At 38.1% G+C, this 21,163-nt stretch overlaps 1 protein-coding gene across 1 annotated transcript in view; it reads left to right on the forward strand.

The window, feature by feature from the left end:
* The window catches only part of THBS2 (thrombospondin 2), a 35,112-nt gene extending 14,213 nt beyond the window's left edge, over nt 1-20,899 (forward strand). Inside the window, exons 10-22 of the mRNA XM_030035939.2 lie at nt 43-216; nt 665-792; nt 899-1,051; nt 2,091-2,309; nt 5,933-6,040; nt 7,833-7,992; nt 9,457-9,575; nt 9,848-10,082; nt 13,174-13,401; nt 13,860-14,131; nt 15,085-15,182; nt 17,466-17,605; nt 18,307-20,899. Coding sequence (XP_029891799.1) covers nt 43-216; nt 665-792; nt 899-1,051; nt 2,091-2,309; nt 5,933-6,040; nt 7,833-7,992; nt 9,457-9,575; nt 9,848-10,082; nt 13,174-13,401; nt 13,860-14,131; nt 15,085-15,182; nt 17,466-17,605; nt 18,307-18,314 — 2,042 coding nt within the window. The 3' untranslated portion in view covers nt 18,315-20,899. The remainder of the gene's footprint in view (nt 1-42; nt 217-664; nt 793-898; nt 1,052-2,090; nt 2,310-5,932; nt 6,041-7,832; nt 7,993-9,456; nt 9,576-9,847; nt 10,083-13,173; nt 13,402-13,859; nt 14,132-15,084; nt 15,183-17,465; nt 17,606-18,306) is intronic.
* The last annotated feature ends 264 nt before the right edge of the window (nt 20,900-21,163 follow it).

The raw sequence follows: 21,163 nt of genomic DNA on the forward strand, positions 1-21,163 counted from the left end.
TATTGCCTGTGATACTCTTCTCCTCTCTTCTGCATATCCTAGTGAATGGCCAGTGGGGTCCTTGGTCTCCGTGGTCTGCCTGCACTGTTACCTGTGGAGGAGGAATTCGTGAGCGGTCTCGCCTCTGTAACAGTCCAGAGCCACAGTACGGAGGAAAGCCCTGTGTGGGAGATACCAAGCAACATGATATGTGCAACAAGAAGGATTGCCCAATTGGTTGGTATTTAGTCATTCTTTATTCAGTCTGAGTAATTATTATTGCTGTTATTTCTTTAATGGATAATTATGAATTGACACTACAGAAATCTACTAATTATACCTTTGTTTCAGGAAAGCACTTTTAACTATTTTGGGTGCTGTTTAGATCAGTGGGATTTTATATATATTCTTAATACTGACTTCCCCTGAACAAGGATGTGTTTCTTAAACAAGGCTTCAATATGTTGCAATGTATTCAGCTGGATGTAGCAATCTGTAATATTTTCATATTAAATCAATAGTATATTAAATGCATTTAATAACCCTAATTGTAGCGGGTTTTTATAAGAGTCTGTTGCATCACATATGATTTAAGCTGATGAACAGAGAATATCTGTTTCTTAAATGAAGTTTTATATGCCTTTATGCTCCTAACTTAATTTACACTTTTATGTGTCTTTGCCAGATGGGTGTTTGTCAAATCCTTGCTTTCCTGGAGCAGAATGCAACAGTTACCCAGATGGGTCTTGGTCATGTGGGCCATGCCCAGCAGGTTACCTTGGCAATGGTACTGTCTGTGAGGATCTTGATGAGGTATTGACTTTGATTCCATTAACCTCAGGAAATCACTGTGAAATTTTCATTATTTGGGAATTACACAGCGATCTAATTGGTGTCTTCTTTCTTTCTCTGCCGGCAGTGTATAGCTGTGTCAGATGTGTGCTTTAAGGTGAATCAGGTCCATCGCTGCGTGAACACAAATCCAGGTTTCCACTGCTTGCCATGTCCTCCACGCTATAAAGGAAGTCAGCCCTATGGGGTAGGGCTGGAAGTTGCCAAGACAGAGAAGCAAGTAAGTGATGTTGAAGAGAATTTGATGGCTTTGATACCGAGTAATTCTCACCTGAAAATACCTGTGAATGAAAGCATGACAAAGATAGCCTCGAACAGCAGTTATCTCTTTCAGGTTATTTTTGGTTCGAGTAACAAAACACTGAATTTGGGGTTGGTTTTTTTTTAAGGGTTTTATTTAGTCTAGGCATCTGCGCAGTTGCACCAAATGAGTGTGAAATGCCAGGAGCAAGCATTCCCTTGCTTTGCACTCCTTTCAGGTGTATATGCCTACTCTGGGCATTGGAAACTGAAGAATCAGGATCATTCTCTCCACAAATATAATGCTGTTAATGTGGGTGTCATCGGACATATGTCTGAAGTTCTCAATCCCTAAATTCTATTGGGCCAACACCTATCAGCGGTGAAGGATAGAATGAAGTGGAAGTGATACTGAAGACTATGGTCTGATAGATAAAAACGTTTAAACAGATGTCATGGGATGCCTTCTCTTTGTGGCTTTTGAATCAATCTGTGGTTAGTTCAACATGTGAAGTCCAAATGCAAAACATCTGTATAAGATTCTCGGATATTGTCAATGAAAATAAGCAAAGTGATAAGAAAGAGGTAAAAAAAACTTACTTGAGGGGAATGTGAGAATTCATTAGGGTCTCTTTGATTTAAGAAAATAAGGTAGTCCTTGCATACTGACAGGCAGAACATTAAAGGAAAGAGGTGAGTACAGTCCACTTTCTGTTGCAGTTAATTTCTGGGGATTAATGACATCTGGAAGAAAGCAGATAGAGTTCTGAAAATGTTAATCACTTTAATTTCTTCTTGAATAATGTCCAATTTTTCCTGTGGTTTGTTTTAATTATTTTCATTGTACACATCGTCTGGAGTTGTGAACTGACAGAGCAGTATGACTTACTAACAACAATTAAAACAAAGTTTCTGTCTTTAGGCATCTAAATAACTGGCCTGATTTTGACAAAGTTGAGACAGACACAGCTAGCTGCAAGTATCATCAGGTTTCAGTGAGTATGCTCTATCTGTTACAGGTCTGTGAACCTGAGAACCCATGCAAGGACAAGACACACAGCTGCCATAAGTCTGCAGAGTGCATCTATCTCGGCCATTTCAGTGATCCTATGTACAAATGTGAATGTAGGACAGGTTATGCTGGCGATGGACGCATCTGTGGTGAGGATTCGGATTTGGATGGCTGGCCTAATAATAACTTGGTCTGTGCTGCTAATGCAACATACCATTGCGTGAAGGTAGGTAAAGAAGGTTGATAAAAATACCATGCCGTAACCAAATTTTCTCTCTTTTTTCCTAAATAGTTGTGAATAACACTTTTCAGCATCAAGCTGGTGGTTGCTTTCATTAAGCTTTGACTGTTAACAGCATGCTCATTTTCTAGGAGATGCTGTGAAATGTGTATTCACTTAAGACTAGATCCAGTAAGAGATTCTCAAAATGAAATCCAGAGTCCTCTGCTTTGGATTTCTTCCTGCTCAGAATACACAGAAGGTTGGGATGCTTCTGAATAGAGTTAGCACACTGAGCAGGAGCTGCCTAAAGCACAGGTGTGGAACACACAGCTAGTGAGAACTAAACAGGAATCTCTGGGCACAGGTGAGTATGAAATCCTACCTGCAAGGCTTGTAACAAGACAGACAGCCACGTAAGGTCTACAGTTCTAAATCCTTTCTTGAACTACCCCTTCCTTTTAAAGAGTTAAGCAGGTCACACTGTGAAAACTGGATTCAGAGCCTGAGATAATTTCTGGCGATAAGAACCTAAGAGAGGAGTGAATATGAGTAATTAGACAGAGGAGTTCTCCTTATTGCATAAGCTCAGCGGGGGAGGATGGGAGATTGAGCTTCTCTTACCCTTCAGAGATGTGGAGTCCCAGCTCTCACCCACCCGAGGGGAATGACCTGCCTGCCACCATTGGCTCTGGACCTGGCAGGGGACTGTTCACTCTTGCTGCTGCAGCTGTGCCATTGTAGTGAAAAATCAGACATTACTACACCAAGGAGGAAATAAGCATCAGGGAGCCTGAAAATGGTGGTATGTAGGTTTAGCCCACCATGGTATGTTCCCTGGAACCTGGTTCTGTGCTCATCTGAAGCACACTGTAAGTCCTCCTTGGCTCCATGGCCTGAGGTTCCTTCCAGTGGAAATTGCTCAAAAATGGTGAGCCTGCTTTGATGTCAACCTGCTGCAGTTACACTGCTGTGCAAAAGCAGGCTGGAATTTGTTCCAGGTCCACCAGTTTAACAGTGGCCCAAATAGCTGAGGAGTGAAGGCATACCCGACAGGTAGTTCCCTGGATCCCAGTTCTGAGTGGTGGCCTCACTGATGGTTGAATGACAGGCACAATACAGAGGGGCATATACTGTTTGCAGCAGCAAAGTGAGCAACTGGGATGAAGTGAGCTTTGTCTGAGCAGAAGGCATAATCAAGTGCTCAGTTTTAAACACTTGCCCATGGGACCACTGACAACACTGGATTACCTACATGCTTTCACTAGGGCAGATGCTCAAGTATTTTGCTGAATCAGTTGTGGCTCCAAGGGCAATGCTTTCTTTTGTGAGGTTTTTAGATACTTTTTTTCCCCACTGCCCTGAAACATTTTGGTTTCTCCTCCGTGTTAAAGTGATCTACCTCTAAACTCTCATGAAGTTCTAGCACAATAACTTTGGCTTAAAAAAATGAGGAAAGAAATGCAAAAATGACAGAGTTCTAGACCACTACAGTGGTTAAAAAAAACAAACACAGATCAAGAGACTAGGAAAGTTTGAAATCAGGCTGTTTGAGAGAATCAGAAGTCACTCGGGTGTAATCCACTTGAAGTTGTGAATCTGGGCTCTCTCAGCAGAAGAGTTTCAGACATTGATGCAAATTTGAGCCTCAGATGTTGATCTTCCTCACCGTAGCTGATGTCTGTTCATGGTGGATCCAGCCAATTCAGCTATTGCATTTCATATATTCTTTTTTGGTTCCTGTCGTCAGAATCTGCAACATGTTGATTCAAGATGTAAGGCCAATGATTAGTTTTCATTAAAAACCCAACATGCTGAACCCATTCAGAAAAGATTGTTTCCAAAGGTTGATTCATGGTTTCTATAATATATGTGTTGATCTAATAGACACAAGTACATCACTGAAGGGGACCCCCACGCCCACCCCCCAAAAAAACCCTTAAAAATACCAGGTATTTTCAGGTCCTTATACTCATTACAAAATATTCTAGTTGAGTAATTTGATTTTAAAAAAACAAACTAAAGATTCTTTCCTTGAGCTGATAATGATTGAAAATTAGCTCACTGTCTAAGTAAAGCTATATGAATAAAACAAGTAGTTGTAAATAATAATAAAAATAAAATCTTAGCACTATCTTTTAGTATAAATTTCTTTCATTCACATGAAAGTAGCATTTTTTTTCCATAAGAATTATCATACCAAAACACAGCTTTGTCAATAGGTGAACCAAAGAAGCCTAGTTTCCAGTGGGTTTGTGCCTCAAGGTTGAGTTCCCAGGTGGAAGGTGCGATGTCTAATAGGTCCTCTTTCTAATATCTAATAAGAAACTTCTAGGGTGCACCGGTAGGATCTCTCCCCTGTACCCCATTACCTCTTTTTGCAAAGTTTATAGGAACTTGCTGTCTCCACCTTACTACTTGATTTGTATGAAACTGGACTTGAATCTGTAGAGAATACAGACAGACAGAAAAACATATAGACAGAAACATACAAAGTGATTGAGCAAGCTTCAACTAATTTCTTCCATTGTTGCAAAAAAATTTTTTTTGTATCACTGCTAACCAGTGTTGAGTTGGACAGTCAAGGCTGTTCACAGGTATTTGGTAAAAAAGTGCCATAAAAAGTTTGGAGTTGCATTGGGGTTTTGATATTTATCACAAATTTTCCACTTCTCTTTTTCTTAAATTATCTATAGTATTAGAACCACTAAGATTGAAAACAGGGCCAGGACTCTTACTATAATATTCATTTTCTTAGGGCATGTGTTACAAAAAAAGATATTTCTGCGCACTATTGGCAGATTCAGTTTTGCTCTGAGGTAGATACGGGATTTAAGAAAAAGTGAGAATAACAGAGTGGGTTTTTATAGATGTATGTATTCTTAAGCTGTGGTAGAATTGCAATCCATTTTTAGCTGATTTGGGTATTTTAAAAAGGAATACATGTAAAAAGTTTGCCAAACTATTTCACTTCTTACTTTTTCAGTGTAACCTAAGACTTCCTCATTTAAAATAATCATTCTTTACAAAGCCGTGATACAAAATAAAGGGATACATTTACCTTTTATTTTCGAAGCCATGGGAGTGCAAAGGTACTGTTCTGCAGAACAGTATAAAGGCACATTTTTCAAAACCCTTTCTTACTGTGTTCCCCTTTGTTGCTGTGTACTACTTCAGTCCAGTAACTTTCCATATGAACAACTATTTCTGAAGACCATCTCCTGGCTTGTGTCTATTTTTCTGGCAACCAAACCTGATCATTTGATATGTAATCTTCAAACATACTTCATGAGTTGTCTATAAAAAGTTGATGTAAGAGTGCATGTGTGTGCATGTGGTGTGTTTTGTTCTCTGCTAGATAGTTTCATCTAAAATTTACTGGAAACATCCCTTTAACAGAAGGAGAGCTGGGAAATAGAATGATTTGCAGATGCATTTCACTTACTTTACAATATGAAAGCAGCAAATGAACTACTATCTTTGGCAGCAAACAAACAGGCACTTTAAGAAGTATTTGTGATTGATTGTTCTTGTTTTATAGTCTCTGGTGTACCGTATCTACTCTTCTCCCCAGGCAAGTCATTCTGACATAATGTAAACATAATGTATTGATTATTTCTTTTGGCCAGGATAACTGCCCCCTTCTGCCTAACTCTGGCCAAGAAGACTTTGATAAAGATGGCAAAGGAGATGCCTGTGATGAGGATGATGACAATGATGGTGTTGAAGATGACAAAGTAAGATGCATTTCTGTGTCTTCAGTACATTTGACCTAAACATCTGGTTTTAAGGAAAACCATTGCAATAGATGAGAGCGTTATTGTTCAGAGCTTCAGCTGAGTTGTTCTGCACTGCCTTCCCTCAATGATATCTGATGCAGAATAAGGCTGTGTTGGGTCAAAGAAGAGTAGCACTGTGGAGAGCAAAGCAGCCTGGGGAACCTGGGGCTGAATTACATTCTCCGTATCAGTTCTGGGTTCAGTTGTGTGCATGAAAACAGTTTAATGGAAAGTGGGATTGGATTTCTTATTTTGCAATGGGAGAATGATAGGTCCATTGTATTTGAAAAGCTGGTAAATATTACATCTGGGGTATGTTGGAAACAAGTTATGATGAATAATAATAACTATAAACACAACCAGCATCAAGGGGAAATGACAGGAGGAAGATACCTAGCCTGGTTCATACTTTCCTCCTTTAGATCTGCCCACAAGACTGAAATTCATTTACCTGTAGAGCCTAAAACATAGGCAGTCTAAACCTGTTCTCCCTGGACATTCAGAAAAAGAACAGAGGCACCTCCAGAGTGGGCTTCATCCTGCCTTTTCTGAACATGTTTAGGATGGGTGAATTTGTTTTAGGAATTTACTGTTCCAATTTGTTCCCTTCAGAGGGAGCCTAGATGCTCTAGAGCTTCAGATGGTTAAGATTGGGTTAGAACTGTGTTGATGGAGCCTCTATTTGGAATATTTCAAAAACCAAAGAATCATTTGATAAAATAATATGATGTAGTACATATAGTTGAAAAATTGTAGCCAGAAGTTGTTTTATGAGCAGTATAAAATTTTGACTTGCCTCTATATCTTGACCTTGAGTATATGAAATGTATTTCTGAGAAATTTAAAATGTTGTGCTAAAAAAATTATTTCCTAGTAAATCGGTTTTGCTTTAGCAGAGGAAAAGTAGTTTAAATATTTTTTCCATATGACCTCCCTTCAGATTCCATGATACTGATACAGCCCTCACTCCCACTGCTTTGGTTTGGTTCCATTCTTCTTTGCTTTCCACACTGCATACTTCCTCATGCCTGTGCAAAAGTCCATGTGTAATTTGGGGATGTGTGAAACGTAAGAATTCTTGTTCTGGCAGACTTTCAAATTAGGGACTAAACTGAAATTAAATTTTCAAAATTCCACTAAAAGAAATGGTCTCAGGAAAAAAATATTTTGGGTCAATGAGAGTATTTCATTTTAACTTTAATTTTTGAAAGTTTTTACTTTTTATTATCATATGCAATATAACACAACCCACAAAAAAGTCAGTCTTTATTTAAATTGAAAAATCAAAATACGTGGTTTAAAAGTGAGAATATTGATACTAGTTTGTTCCAAAAAAGTCAGAGTATCATTTCTAACTTTTTCCAAAAAATACAGTATGCAGTTGAAGTTGGCCTGATCTTGCAACACGTTCTAATTTTTCTGAAAAACACATGTACCAGTGATACACTTTTGTTGAAATAGCTGAGTACAGATCCAATTTAAAATGCCTGTTCCTCTCCTAGTGAGGTGTGGAACATGTTTCACATGGCTTGTACAAAAACACAAAACCAGACAGTGAGCCAGGCTGTCCAGATGCCCTCTCGTTACCACTGAGATCTTCAGTGTAGGTACAGCTTGTCCATTGAAAAAATAGTGGATTAATAGTTTGATTTTGGCCTCTGTCCAAGATGAACAGGAGGAGTTATCACTTCATAGTATGCTCTCATGAGTTGTGATTTATATTCTGAAATCTTCTATTTCTTCTTACCAGGACAACTGCCCTCTTCTGTTCAACCCTCGTCAGTTTGATTATGACAAGGATGAAGTTGGTGACCGCTGTGATAATTGCCCCTATGTGCATAATCCTGCTCAGATTGACACAGATAATAATGGGGAGGGTGACTCATGTGCTGTGGATATTGATGGAGATGGTATGCTTTCAGTTTTGAGAATTAAGTGCTGTTCCACAAGTACACTTTGCTTTATGTCCAGCAAGATGGGCTACCTGCTTTTATACATGGAATAAAATTGGGTCTAGCAGCTCAAAAATGCAGAAGAAAGGGAAGACAGGTTCATCTGTCCTGTGTAGTGTAGTTGTCCATAAAGTCCCTAAAGGATTACAATGGATATTATTCAAGAATAAATCAGAGCAAGTCTTTTATCAGTGTAATCTTAAAAAAAATTCTTTCCTTCATCTGTGTTCCAAAGTAATCAGGGTCTAATATAACACTTCTGTTGCCTTTTTTTTTTTTTTCCTTTTTAGGGAGGGAAAAGAACATCAGAACATCTGTGCGGTTAAGACAATATCTGTAGGAAATTAATCTGCTTTTCTATGAATGTAATGCAAAGCCCACAGTAATCCAAATACACATTTTTTGTGTGTCTTAAAATATTATTAAAGGTGTTTATTTCATCTACCAGTACATGCCTATGTGACCCAGATTTGATCAGAATTAAGGAGGGGGGAAAGCACTTAAATGTCTTTCAAAAATCATAACCATGCAGCATTTCAAATTTATGAGAATCCAGAAGTACTAGAAGTTGAAGAAACCTAGTTTTGGATTTCTTTCAGTAACATTTTAAACTTTTGGATTGAAGTTCTGAACATTTTGAAGTCCTCTCATCCTTCTGATCATCACGTTCTTAGTAGTGCTCATGGTAGTTCTGCATTTGAAGAAAAAAGTAGTCGTGTGTTATTGGCTGAAAGATTATGCAAATACCCAGGGACCATATCATGTGGGAAAGGGTCCTTGTATCCTTTCCAGACAGACATGCCAACGTGGCTTGATTTTGTTTCTTTTCAACATATTATAGTTTTGAAGGAGATTGTTGGTTGTATAATAAAGCTTCCTGAGGAGGAACAGTTTCTTTTGAAAATTTGGCATGCTGTACAATAAATGATGCGGATGTTCTAGTAAAATTAAATTATTTAGTGCTGAGGCAGCTGAACATTAATGCAGTTGTTACTAAACAAAACTATTCAGAAATTCCACCATGATATAGCTGTGTGTTCTATGCCATTTCTTAGAGTGTGGGAAGAAAATCCAAACCAAATTATTTAAAAAGAAAAATAACCTGCCTCTTTATCTGTTATACTGTGAAAGAGGGCTAAATTCTTAAGACATAATCAGCCCTTACTCTAGCAAAATTCCTTAGGAAAATACATATAGAAGACTTTATCATGGCAAGAAAACTGGAATTGATACCATCATTTTTCTTTCTAATATTAGTCTTTTCACTATTTCATGTTGTAGCAATAATGTTGTAGCAATCAGAAAGCCTATGAACCCCCTAAGAGCCTTGCTTCTTTACTGGTGACTCCTGCAGTCTATGGTTGTCTGTGCTGGATGCTATATCATTCTGACTTCTTCAATCTTTTGGTTTTTTCCTTGCAGACATTTTTAATGAACGAGATAACTGTCCTTACGTCTACAACACAGACCAGAGTGATACAGATGGTGATGGAGTTGGTGATCAGTGTGATAATTGTCCGTTGATGCATAATCCAGACCAGGTAAATGTTAGAGACGGTTTTCTTAATGGTAGCATCAGAATAAGGGCAGAGGAAAGAACCCAGGAATTGCTATCAGTCCCTGTTTACGGTAGAGCTGAAGAGGTGGATCTGTATTGCTCATTTTCATATCTCAGGGTGTCAGATCTCTTTGTATCAGGGAAGTCTCCAGAGAAGTCCTTGAAGAGAAGTGTTGAGAAATTAAGTACCAGGCTATCTGTACTTTTGTGTTCAGCAACAATAATAAATTTACTCTCTCAAATTTTTTGGGGTAGACTGATGCAGATAATGACCTTGTTGGTGACCAGTGTGACAACAATGAGGACATAGATGAAGATGGCCACCAGAACAACCAGGATAACTGCCCTTACATCCCCAATGCTAACCAGGCTGACCATGATAAAGATGGTAAAGGAGATGCCTGTGATCCTGATGATGACAATGATGGTGTCCCAGATGACAGGGACAATTGTCGCCTCAGATACAACCCTGAGCAGGAGGACTCTGATGGTAAGAACAATGTCATATGAATTTCATTTAGTTCTTAGTATCCAATTCTGATCTTGGAGTATTAACATCTGATGAAGAGAAAGATTTCAGATCAAACTGAGCTGCTTTTGACAGTTGAGACACCATGGACTTCAGTGGAACTGAACTGGCCAGTTTGGTCCAGGGTTAGAGCATTAGGAAACCTCTTTGACAGGGGCTCAAACACGCACATACTTATTTATAGAACACCTTTAACAAATTTAAAAATCAAAATTAAGGTGTTTTGTTTTTTTTTTATATTTCTGATTTTCACTTTGTTGGAATATTACAAATCTGGGAAAATATTTCAAATAGCTTGAATTTCAGATGTCTTAAAAAATGAAAAATGAGCTGCTTTGCTTTCAAAATAAGTTATCTTCTGAAAATTAAAATGGAAAAAATTATGGTTTACTGCTCTGTTTTATTTTGAAAAACAGACTGTTTCTCCAGGTTTTTTAAGTCTAAAATTCTTGTTAATTTTTAACTATTTTTGTAAAAAAGATTCCTGAGCAGCTTTTCTCAAATTTGCTTTATAGGTAGCTTTAACTATGTCTTGATGATGTACATGTTACGGTTTAAAACATGGATACATAGTTGTTCTTCAGTTCTGTGGGAAAATGTTGCTGGTCACTCTCAGATGGTCCTTTTCTATGCTTGGCAGTATTTCAAGAATGAAATAGTGATAGTTTCACAATCATAAATGTAATTTAGAAAACATTTATGATCCTTCAAAACCCACCATAATATATCTATAAGTAATGGTGCTTGCAATAAATACAGGTGAGCAATTTCTGTTCTGAGTTATAGAGCATGCTGGAGTCATTCCATGGCTACGCTGGTGAAATTGAAAGCAGAATTTAGTACCTACACAATATGGTTTTATGCACATTTAGAAAGATAAAATCCTGAGCCCTGACTGATTTCCTGGTGAGACAACTGCTGGCAATAGGGAGTTTCTGGTTGGTAGTCAGTAGTAGTTCTTAAATTACTTAACCCTTCAGTCCAATTATATATTTGGAATATCTTTGTACTTGCAAGTCCCTGGAAGAGCCCCTTAATTTCAGAAATATTCCAGAATAAGGGTGCCCCCAAACTGGGATAGTTTGTTATAGTCATCTGTCACCTGGATCTTGCAAGGGAGACTACATTTATGTATGGAGTAAGGATTCACAAAAAGTGTAAATTTAAACATTTTAGCCAGCTCATCACTATTATTAGTGACAGATCCAACAGAAATCTTGGAAAAGTGATAAATAAAGCCAAAAGATGCTCCCACGCTCTTGAAGATGTGAGCTATAGCATATAAAGATGAGGCCCTGGAGAGAGCTGTTGGACATGGCTGGGTAAACAAACGCTTTCTAACTCTCCTTGATAGGGAATCAATGTTGTCAGCAGCAGCTCAGTACCAAATGAACATCAGCAGGACTTTCAGTGAATAATTAGATTCTCCTGTGACTCAAGAATTACCTCTTTGATATTGGCAAAGGGAATAAAATTAGAAATTCATTCTCTTTTCTCCAATAAGTACTAAGACAAACAGGTGCAGGAGCACACAGCTGGTCAGGATTTGGAGTTCTCCATGGCTGATTGCCAGGGTGGAAAATGGGACCATTTTACCATGTATCTGAACTGCAGAAAGTCTTTGAGATATTGGATACTTCAGCTTTCTCTACTTTTTTTTTTGGCTGTTGCCTAAACCTCATTCTGCTTTCTTTTTGAAAGCTTCATACTTGGATAATGCTGTGCTGGTTAGGCATAGTAATGTAGCTTTCCATTTGTCTGTGAAGCATCTAGTAGTAGGTCAGTATTGAATGAGCTGCATCATTGCTCTTTCCCATTGTGTTAATTCCCATATTCTTAGAGTGGTCACAAACACTTAAAAAAAAGCAGATGCTCAGCTGCATGAGGATAGAAACAAAGTAGCTGGCAGTTCTGGTTTTACATTAGTACCCAGCGCAATATCCAGTGGTTTCTGTTGTAAAAGTCGGAGCCATTTGCGAATTTGTTTCTATACTTGTCTAGCCAAGTTTTTCTACTTTATTTTCAAGTGTTTTGTGTGCCACTGAATAACAGTGGCGTTGGCAATGAGGGTTTTTTTTTTTTTAGATGCCTCCTTTCACCACCTGCTATTCAAGGCAAGTCACATCTCCTGGTTTCTACCAATATTAAGGGTAAATTAAGAAAGGAAATTATTTTTTTAAAAAATATTGAGCACAGTAAAAGTGTTGAGCAGATGCACAACTGTGGCTGAGCTGTATGGACGTATTTTTAGGCTCTCTAAAAAGCTTCTTGCAAGTCATGTAACAAAACTCAATATTTCTATTCCTCCAAGGCTAGTCCTGTTGGATACAGTACTTCTTTCTTTTTTCTTACATTTTTCTGAAGCGATACATTTCTTATAGACAAATTGTTCTACCCACAAGTGAAAGAGGTACTAAGCACATATGCATATTTTACTGCAATACTGTCCCCACTTTCTTCTGACATAGAGGTGACACTTCTGCAATCTGAAGCACCTGAGATGGATTGTTGCTGAAGGAATCTTAAAACAGAGATAAAAGAGACTGAAGAAAGTTTAGTATCTTCAATAGTATATAAGGATTTAGTAACGTGCAAGAAGATTAAGATTTTAACGCTATTGTTTGAATTCATTTACACTGATCATATTAAAATGCGGCGTTGTATCCACATCTGGGACAAATCAAACTGAAAATGTAATACAAGCATTAGTGAATTACATCGACATAGCAAACTTCCAGCTTTTCCCACCCTGATTCTAAAGCAGCATATAGACTGGGGCCAGATTGATCACTGTCATAAACCACCGACAGGACAGTTTTATTAACAACAATTTTGGCCCTGATCTAAGTTGATGACTTCTTTCAGTCCTTACCACCAACATTTCAAATGTACTTTCAGAGAACGAAGCTTTCTTTGGAGTCATTTGGAGCGTTCTTTGGGAAACAAGAGAATAACATATATGTATCATAAATTTCTTCCATCAGTGGGAGAGATGTTAGGAAGGCTGAACAAATTGCTAACAATTGCATTTGCTTATTCACATTGCTTATAGGTGATGGCAGAGGTGATATTTGCAAAGATGACTTTGACAATGACAATGTCCCAGATATTTACGATGTATGCCCTGAAAACAATGCCATCAGTGAAACTGATTTCAGAAAGTTCCAGATGGTCCCCCTGGACCCCAAGGGAACAGCTCAGATTGATCCCAACTGGGTTATTCGCCACCAAGGCAAGGAACTGGTGCAGACTGCCAACTCTGATCCTGGAATAGCCGTAGGTGAGTATTGGATGTCAGCTGTTGTCTGTGGACAAGTAACCAGTGATCTGGTGATAAGGGAAGGGAAAAAAAAAAAAGGTAGATAAACACAGCTTTTTGGTGCTGCAAGCCTCGGACTGACACACGGGGACAGTGTACATGCCCAAATTAAAAACAGCTCAGTACTGTTTGCCTTTGACCATTCGTCTCATCACTGACTGTAACACACAGAAGATACCCAGAACTTGATATAAGTGCAGTGCTGTCTCCAATGCCCCTTGTAAACAACTTAACTTCTCTCCAGAAGCCTCCATGTTATAGGTAGGCAAGTGTGACTACCTCCTCTCCTACAGGCAAGGAAACTGAAAAAGATAGTTTATGACTGTTGGCAAAACTCAGGATAGAGCTGGGACTCTTGGGTGTGGGCAGCCTGAACCAGCATTGTAACTCAATGGTTTGTCTCTTCCATCCTCTCCCAGGCTACGATGAGTTCAGCTCTGTTGACTTCAGTGGGACGTTCTATGTTAACACAGACCGCGATGATGACTATGCTGGCTTTGTGTTTGGCTACCAGTCCAGCAGTCGGTTTTATGTTCTGATGTGGAAGCAGGTCACTCAGACCTACTGGGAGGACAAACCCACCAGGGCTTATGGCTATTCTGGTGTGTCGCTCAAAGTAGTGAATTCAACAACTGGTACCGGTGAACACTTGAGAAATGCTCTCTGGCACACAGGAAACACCCCTGGACAGGTGAGAGATTTAACACTTCAGGTCAACAATGCATGACTAATATTTTAAAAGGAAGGGAGGTGTCTTGAAAAGAATTTCCTTTCACACCTCAAATTTTTGCAGACGTTTATCAGCTTTTCTTCATTTCCCATATTACTGGTGTCAATAATAACATTTGCATTGTGTTTCAAAGAAAACATTACACGTATAAAAAATTATGAATGGAAAAAATTACATGTATAAAAGGGAAGATGTGGTGTGGTCCAAAGAAAAAGGAGTGAGAAGTCTCAGTTATCCACAAATCCTTTGTGACCTCTGTATTGGCACTTGCTGCTTTGGCATTCCAGCTTGTTTGAATTATACGTGGTTTAGAGTTCAGTAACCAGTGACAGCCAAAGAGAAAAGAAATGAAAACAAAGAGAGAAAAACTGCTGCTGTTCCAAATAGGGCCCAGCCATGGAAGAAACTTGTGCCTTTTGGAAATGAAGTTAGTGGGACTTCGCACGTGGATAGGAATTTCGCACTTTGGAGCTCCTTGCAGGAAAAGGACCTTTACTGAATGCGAGGGATTTCAAGGAGCAGGCCACAGGCAGTAACATCTGTGGAAGCCGCAGTCCCTCTCCTTTGGTGGAGGTGCTCCTACAGATAGGAAAAGTAGCATCGTCTCTGGCAGTGTGGGGGTGTGTGTGCAAACGGGCAGGACTTCCTAAAGGAAGTCAGGTTCAGTGCTGTGATGGTCTTTGGTGACTCCAGCTATGAAACTACAGATGAGTAACTGATCAATAATTTAAGACAGAAATTTTCATTGCTCTCACCCTATAAAGGAGGTCTGTTGATCATACCATGTTAAACACTATTTTCGGTTCCATGCTCTGCAGCAAATAAGCTTTGGCTGCATGTACAGTTACTATAGTGGATGTACAGTTACTGGAGCACAGTCTGTTTCTAATAAGGCGTTTGTATTCCTACTGTAGGTGCGTACTTTGTGGCATGATCCCAAGAACATTGGCTGGAAGGATTATACTGCTTACAGGTGGCATTTGATTCATAGGCCTAAAACGGGACTAATAAAGTAAGAAATGTTTCTGCACCTCTGTATTTTCTAGTAGCAAAACTTTTGTCTCTGTTGATCTGAGAGCTATGTTATCAGTTTCTTGCTTAGTTCTGATAATGATACTTGTGTGACAGTTTGTTCCAATATTTTGGGGACATTTTGTCTTCTTTAGAATAAGATATTTTCCTTTTCAGATGTATTTAATGTAGTCTGGATGGTTCAATATTTACATCAGCTAAATATTCTTAAATTAAAGAAAAAAATAAAATTCTTTCTCAATAGCTCTTTTGTAAAGGGACCAAAAATTCCTGAGCAAAACTCAAAGCAAGATTAGAATACGAGATTCCTCCCCAGCCTCTGGAATTTGAATGAATGAAATTAATTAGAAACATCAGAATTGCCACAGGGAAGTAGGCCAACGGCCTGTCTACTTCAGCATCCTGTCTCCCATAGTGGCTTATCCGAGATACTGCAGAAGTAGCCATGAGCACATCTGTACCGCACACAAGGAGTTATGGTGTATGACTTCCCTTAGAGCCCAGCTGTTTATCTGATGTTCCAAAGAACGAGCATTAACTGTCCATGTCAATTTTATCTTCTACTAACTACTGTAACTGTAAAGGATGTTTTTCAAAGGGCAGAGTCTGACCTTACCTTTTAAGGTCTTGTTTGTGCTTATGAGCAGGGGAGTTTCGCTTGGCTGTGAAAGACAAAAGGGTAGACAAATTTGGATAGACTAAGTTACTAAGTTATCTGTTTCTTGGAAAGAAAAGAGTTTCATGCATCGAAGTATTGCAGTGCAAAGCATTGACTGTTATAGGTCAAAAGGAAACTTGAGTTTTTCATTTGTGATGCTGTTACCTGTATCTTCCTTTGCAGGAATCTACTTAGTGTCAGACAAAGCATGTTTCAGCTGGTATCCAATTAGATTAATCTAGCATGACAAATTCTGTGGTCCAGGGCATTAAATTCCTTCATTCTTCAGGGTGTTTTTATAGAAAATAAATAAATAAAATCAATTGTTTCACTAATATAGTCATGAAGCCATTTTATTTGTACAGAAATAGCAATTTAGTATTAACATGATTAGAGCTGCCTAATTTTTTGCGGTGGGATGAATAATTTTTTAAACTCTTCCCATACGTTTTGTGTTCTTGAAATTTTGAGAATTACGTTAAATAGGGTTACATGAACCTTTCATTCTTTTTGCTTTTCTTATTACCATCGATGAAATACTGTTTTCAGGGAGCAGTTTCATACTTGTTTTTAGGCACCTTTCAGAAAATAAAACACTTCAAGGTAGAGCAAGTGCTGGACGTGCATTTCTGCCTAAGTAGAAATCTGTCCTGAACCCCTGAGTTATAGGAAGTTGCTCAAGCGTGTGCATCCTCATGTGAAGCCATCCTGCTTTGTATAACTCATGTATTGTCAACTGAAGCAGGACCATAATACCTTCCTCCAGAGACTGCTTTAATTAACAGACTATAGAGTCATTTCTCATTTGGCCCAAAAGCTATTTTAAGAGACTGAGAGCTAAGAACTTTGACTATCTCAAGGTCTCCCATGAGAAGTGGAGAATCCAAGTTCAAGGAAGGGTAATCTATCTGATAGAGAAGGAAAATGAGGAGGCATCTTTAGAGGTCTTTTGGCTCTAGGGTGAATGCCTGAAACACTACCAAAAAAAAACCCACCACCACCCCTAAAACCCCAAGTTCTCCTTCTTTTCCAATTTGTTATTAGTCTAGCTGTTTGTGTCCAAATCCTTCCAGCTTTCATTAAGCTCTTAAAATGTCTGAAATTGAGATTCAGCATGGCTCCAATTAATGTTTTGTTTGACTCTAAAGGGAAGGTTCTTCCAATTTCTGATGTTGGCCCTTGCACCTAAAGATAAGTAAATCGGCCGTTCACACAGCTGTAATGACGATTTTGCTAAGTGATGTGGCGAGGTCTTGTGCTAACCTCTGAGTTCACAGGGACAGAGGCTTATCAATGAATGCTAGTACATGACATAGTTCATTCCAGGAGACATGACTGTTCTAAATAAAGAATTGGGAAATCTTTTGCAGATGGTGTGCATAAAATTACTTATGGAACAGCTCCACTGCTTCTGATTAATGTGTTATGGCTGTCCGCCAGGTGGGCGTGAGATACAGATGAGAAGTGATCCTTACAATGAAGTTGGGTTTTTTGATGCCTTCTTAAAATTAATTCTGTTTCAGTTCTTGGGAACCATTACCAGCCCTTAGCACTGGACTCCACATTAGCCTCCTTGTCTAATTTAAATTATGTTCTTCTTTACAGAGTTTTAGTGTATGAAGGGAAACAAGTCATGGTGGATTCTGGACCAATCTATGATACAACCTTTGCTGGTGGACGATTAGGTCTTTTTGTCTTTTCTCAAGAGATGGTCTATTTCTCTGACCTCAAATATGAATGCAGAGGTTAGTTACAGAAAATGTCTGGAAAACGCTGAAGCCTTTGATAAGCTGTGGAGCAAGCATGAAATATGGAAATGAAAAGTATCCTCTAGTCACAGAAAGCAATCTGTAATATCAAAGCATGGAGTAAACCTTGATTTGTTGAAATACCATGAATGCCCTTTGCCCCTATAGTAATCTCAATTTGAATAACAAAACCCAGATGTTTAATACTACCCACCTGGAAAAAATGAGATAGAAATAAATCTCTGAGTGAGATATGCACTTAGAATTCTGTCTGTATATCCACTTTCCTTTGTAGGCTATTTGAGTGTGTCCTGCGGGCAGAGAGCTACTTCTGGATCACCCCTCTTTCAAGAGGCATGAAGGAGAGAGCAGATATTTTTAATGAGCATGTCTGTCTATAGTGCCTTGTCCAAAATGTTTTGAAATACAGAAAATGCTTTCCCAAGTTTTCTTACGTATGATTTTTTTTGTATACATTTAGATACACAGGTGCACATACACATATGCGTGTGTCTCTATCTATATAGGCAGATATCTATTTTTATATAAACGTCCTCACATTTGTAGGAAAATGCAGAATGGGAAACATTGTGCTGCATCCCTATACTGTGTCATGATGGAGCTCTGTTCTTGTGTGACTGACTTTCTAACAAAATAAGACAACCACAATTAATATTGTTTTTTCCCATTTCTTTCAGATGCTTGAGCAATGGTTGCTGCATTACCAGCAAAGTACTGTAAATGCTATGCAACCTAGACACCTCAGTACATCCTGGTACTCCCAGTTTCTATTTTTGTGTACCTCCTGTCCTCTGTCCTCGTGCTCCACTCACCAGGTACCTCCCTGCTGCCAGGAGTGCCTCAGCCATCCCTCCACCCAAGTGCCTTCTCACAGCCAGGACTAATGAGACCTAAACGTGAGCGTCCGACCCACCACCGAAGCAAAAGCAGATTGATATATTAGAACACTTTTGTAGAGTGAAAACTTAGCAAAACATGTTTGTTTGTTTATTTGTCTTTTTTTAAGGAATGACGTTTACATATAAAAATGTAATTACTTAATGTATTTATATATATATGGAGAAAAAGAGGGGGGTGATGATTATCAGTCATTGTCTTTAAGTGAGGAAAAATGTGTTTGAATAACTTTTTAGGTGTATGGTTGACACTTCCGTGCTCTGATCAGGACTGGACTTCAGTAACACAAAGCCTCTGGGTCTAATTTTAGCAAAGTAATGGAAGGCCACGCCAACAGTATCTATATAACAATGAAAATGCCTTTGGATAATAAAGTAAAGACCAATTATGAACACTTCTTGATCCAAAAAGATGTTCTTTAGCTTATGAGGATGCTCGTAATAACACCTGTTAAAATTAACAGCTGGTAGAAATGTCAGATTTGCAACCTAAAGCATTGTCTAGTAGACATTCAGGCCAAATGGAACTGAATGAGAAACTCCCATGTGAAAGGGAAGAGTGACCCGTTTAAACATCCAAAGCTATTGCTGTTGTCTGACTTTCAAAAATTATTTCCAGTTGTTCTGTTTCCATCATATTTTGCATTCCCTTGTAATAAAGAATATACCATGACCATGTGGAGCAAAACAAACCTGAACCACTTTCCCACCTCTGCTGCAAAAAGCACTTTGACATCCTGAATCCTGATGTGGGTTTTTGAAAAGGTGGCAACGCCACTATTACTTAATTTGGTAACGTAGGAATTTAAGGTTCCATTTATAAATATTTTGTTAGTATTTATTATGATTATCACACCAAGCTACCTTCTCTGATAATTTATTTTAAAGCATGTCATATAATGCATCAGTAATACATTCACAAATAATGATATTTTAAAGCTATTTTTAAAAGCATATCACAATATGTAGATATTGTCAAAGCATGGTATACACTTAAGTAGAGTTTCATGGGTTATATTCATGTATGCTTTAAAGTTAAATGAATAATAATAAGGAATTTATAAATGGAACCTTAATATATATCCAGTTACCCTAATTTTAATATTTTGTATTGTTACCTATGTCTGCTGTATATAGAACTTCTTAAATAATGCTGAAGGGATACCAGTGTTTATTCTAAACAGATACAACAGTTACTCAGATATACAATAGTATAAACATGTTTAGCATTTTTTTTATTTTGTTTAAGTTGTATGAGCTTTGTTCACAAAAAGAACACACGCTGGTGTGCTTTTGTTCATAGATGGGTTAACTGATGGAATAATACAGTACCTCTGCCTTCTTACAGGGCACAGTGAGCTAAATGTTGAATCAACTTTTTCTCCCTTGAAATAGATTTTGTTGCTATATTCATTAGAAGAGAATCCACAGTTGCTGGCTTTATTGCACATTTTATAGTGTTCATATTATCAAATCTTTTTGGTTTTGTTTTTGTTTCAATTTTGTTTTGTTTCTGGTTTGTGTTTTGGTTTTGTTGGTTTGTTTTTTTTTTTTTCCAAATCCTCTTCATGAGGTTTTTAAATGTTTCAGTTTTTTACTTTTGGTGTTTCAAATTGTATCCCCAAGTCCCAAGCAGAAGGGAGGGTGACTTCATTAAATGTAATGATTGTAATGGCTGTGTAGGGTTTTTTGTTTTGTCAGAGAGAGACATCAGTGTGGGGATGAAGATGTTAATATTTGGACTGTATCATAATTTTCCTATTCTATGTAAATTATTTATGATGTTTTTTAAATTTCTTTTTCTTTTTTTTTCCTTGCAAGTGTGTGTGAGAGAGTGAGATCAATGAAATTTCATTTTGTTTTGCCAAAGATTGTAAATAATTATTTATTTGTTTACATGGACGGAACTTTATCATTTAACGTCCTGATTCATTTAGTCAGATCCTCATTTTTATATATATATATATATTTTAAGAAATTAATGATAGGAAATAAACTGTAAAAAGGTTTTATAAACAAAATTCTCTTTACCTTTTTTATAGTTAAAATGTTTCTTTAAAGAAAAGATTCCATTCCCCAAAGCCCTCAGTTAAATAAGCCTCTTGCCTTGCTATAAACCAGTTCATTTCAAGCAAACCCACAAATCTGTTGCTTGGTTACAGATCACCAACTGTCTGCTAAGGTTGTAAACAGCAGGTTTCCTAGTCTCTCTGACAAGACCTCATTCTCCATGAAGTCTTTATCTGGCAAACTACCCCAAGTTTTATTTATGGCATTACAACTGAGAAATTTTGGTCCTGCTTCTCTTTTTTTGCTGGACTCCTACACATGGTGTCTGTATTGTGTCTGAACAAATACACGATCCTGTTCTGTACCTGCTTTTGCTGTGAGTCCCATCTGAGTCGCTGGGATTTGTTGGTGTGAGCAAGGATTGCCTTCCTGCTGGAGAATTTCAGGAACCGGTGAATCGTCCGTCACTAACCAAACAGAATAAAATACAAGAAAAAATTGCTAGCATGAGAGATCTTTGCCATCAGTATGAACTGCTCGCAGGGAGGGGAATTTGAATTGGATTAGGAGAAGTAAGAATGCCCAGCATGCCAAAATGCCAGTTTGGAGGTGTGAACTCAAGTCATAT

Source organism: Aquila chrysaetos, chromosome 13 (genome assembly GCF_900496995.4).
Source record: "Aquila chrysaetos chrysaetos chromosome 13, bAquChr1.4, whole genome shotgun sequence".
In the NCBI taxonomy this organism is placed as follows: Eukaryota; Metazoa; Chordata; class Aves; order Accipitriformes; family Accipitridae; genus Aquila; species Aquila chrysaetos.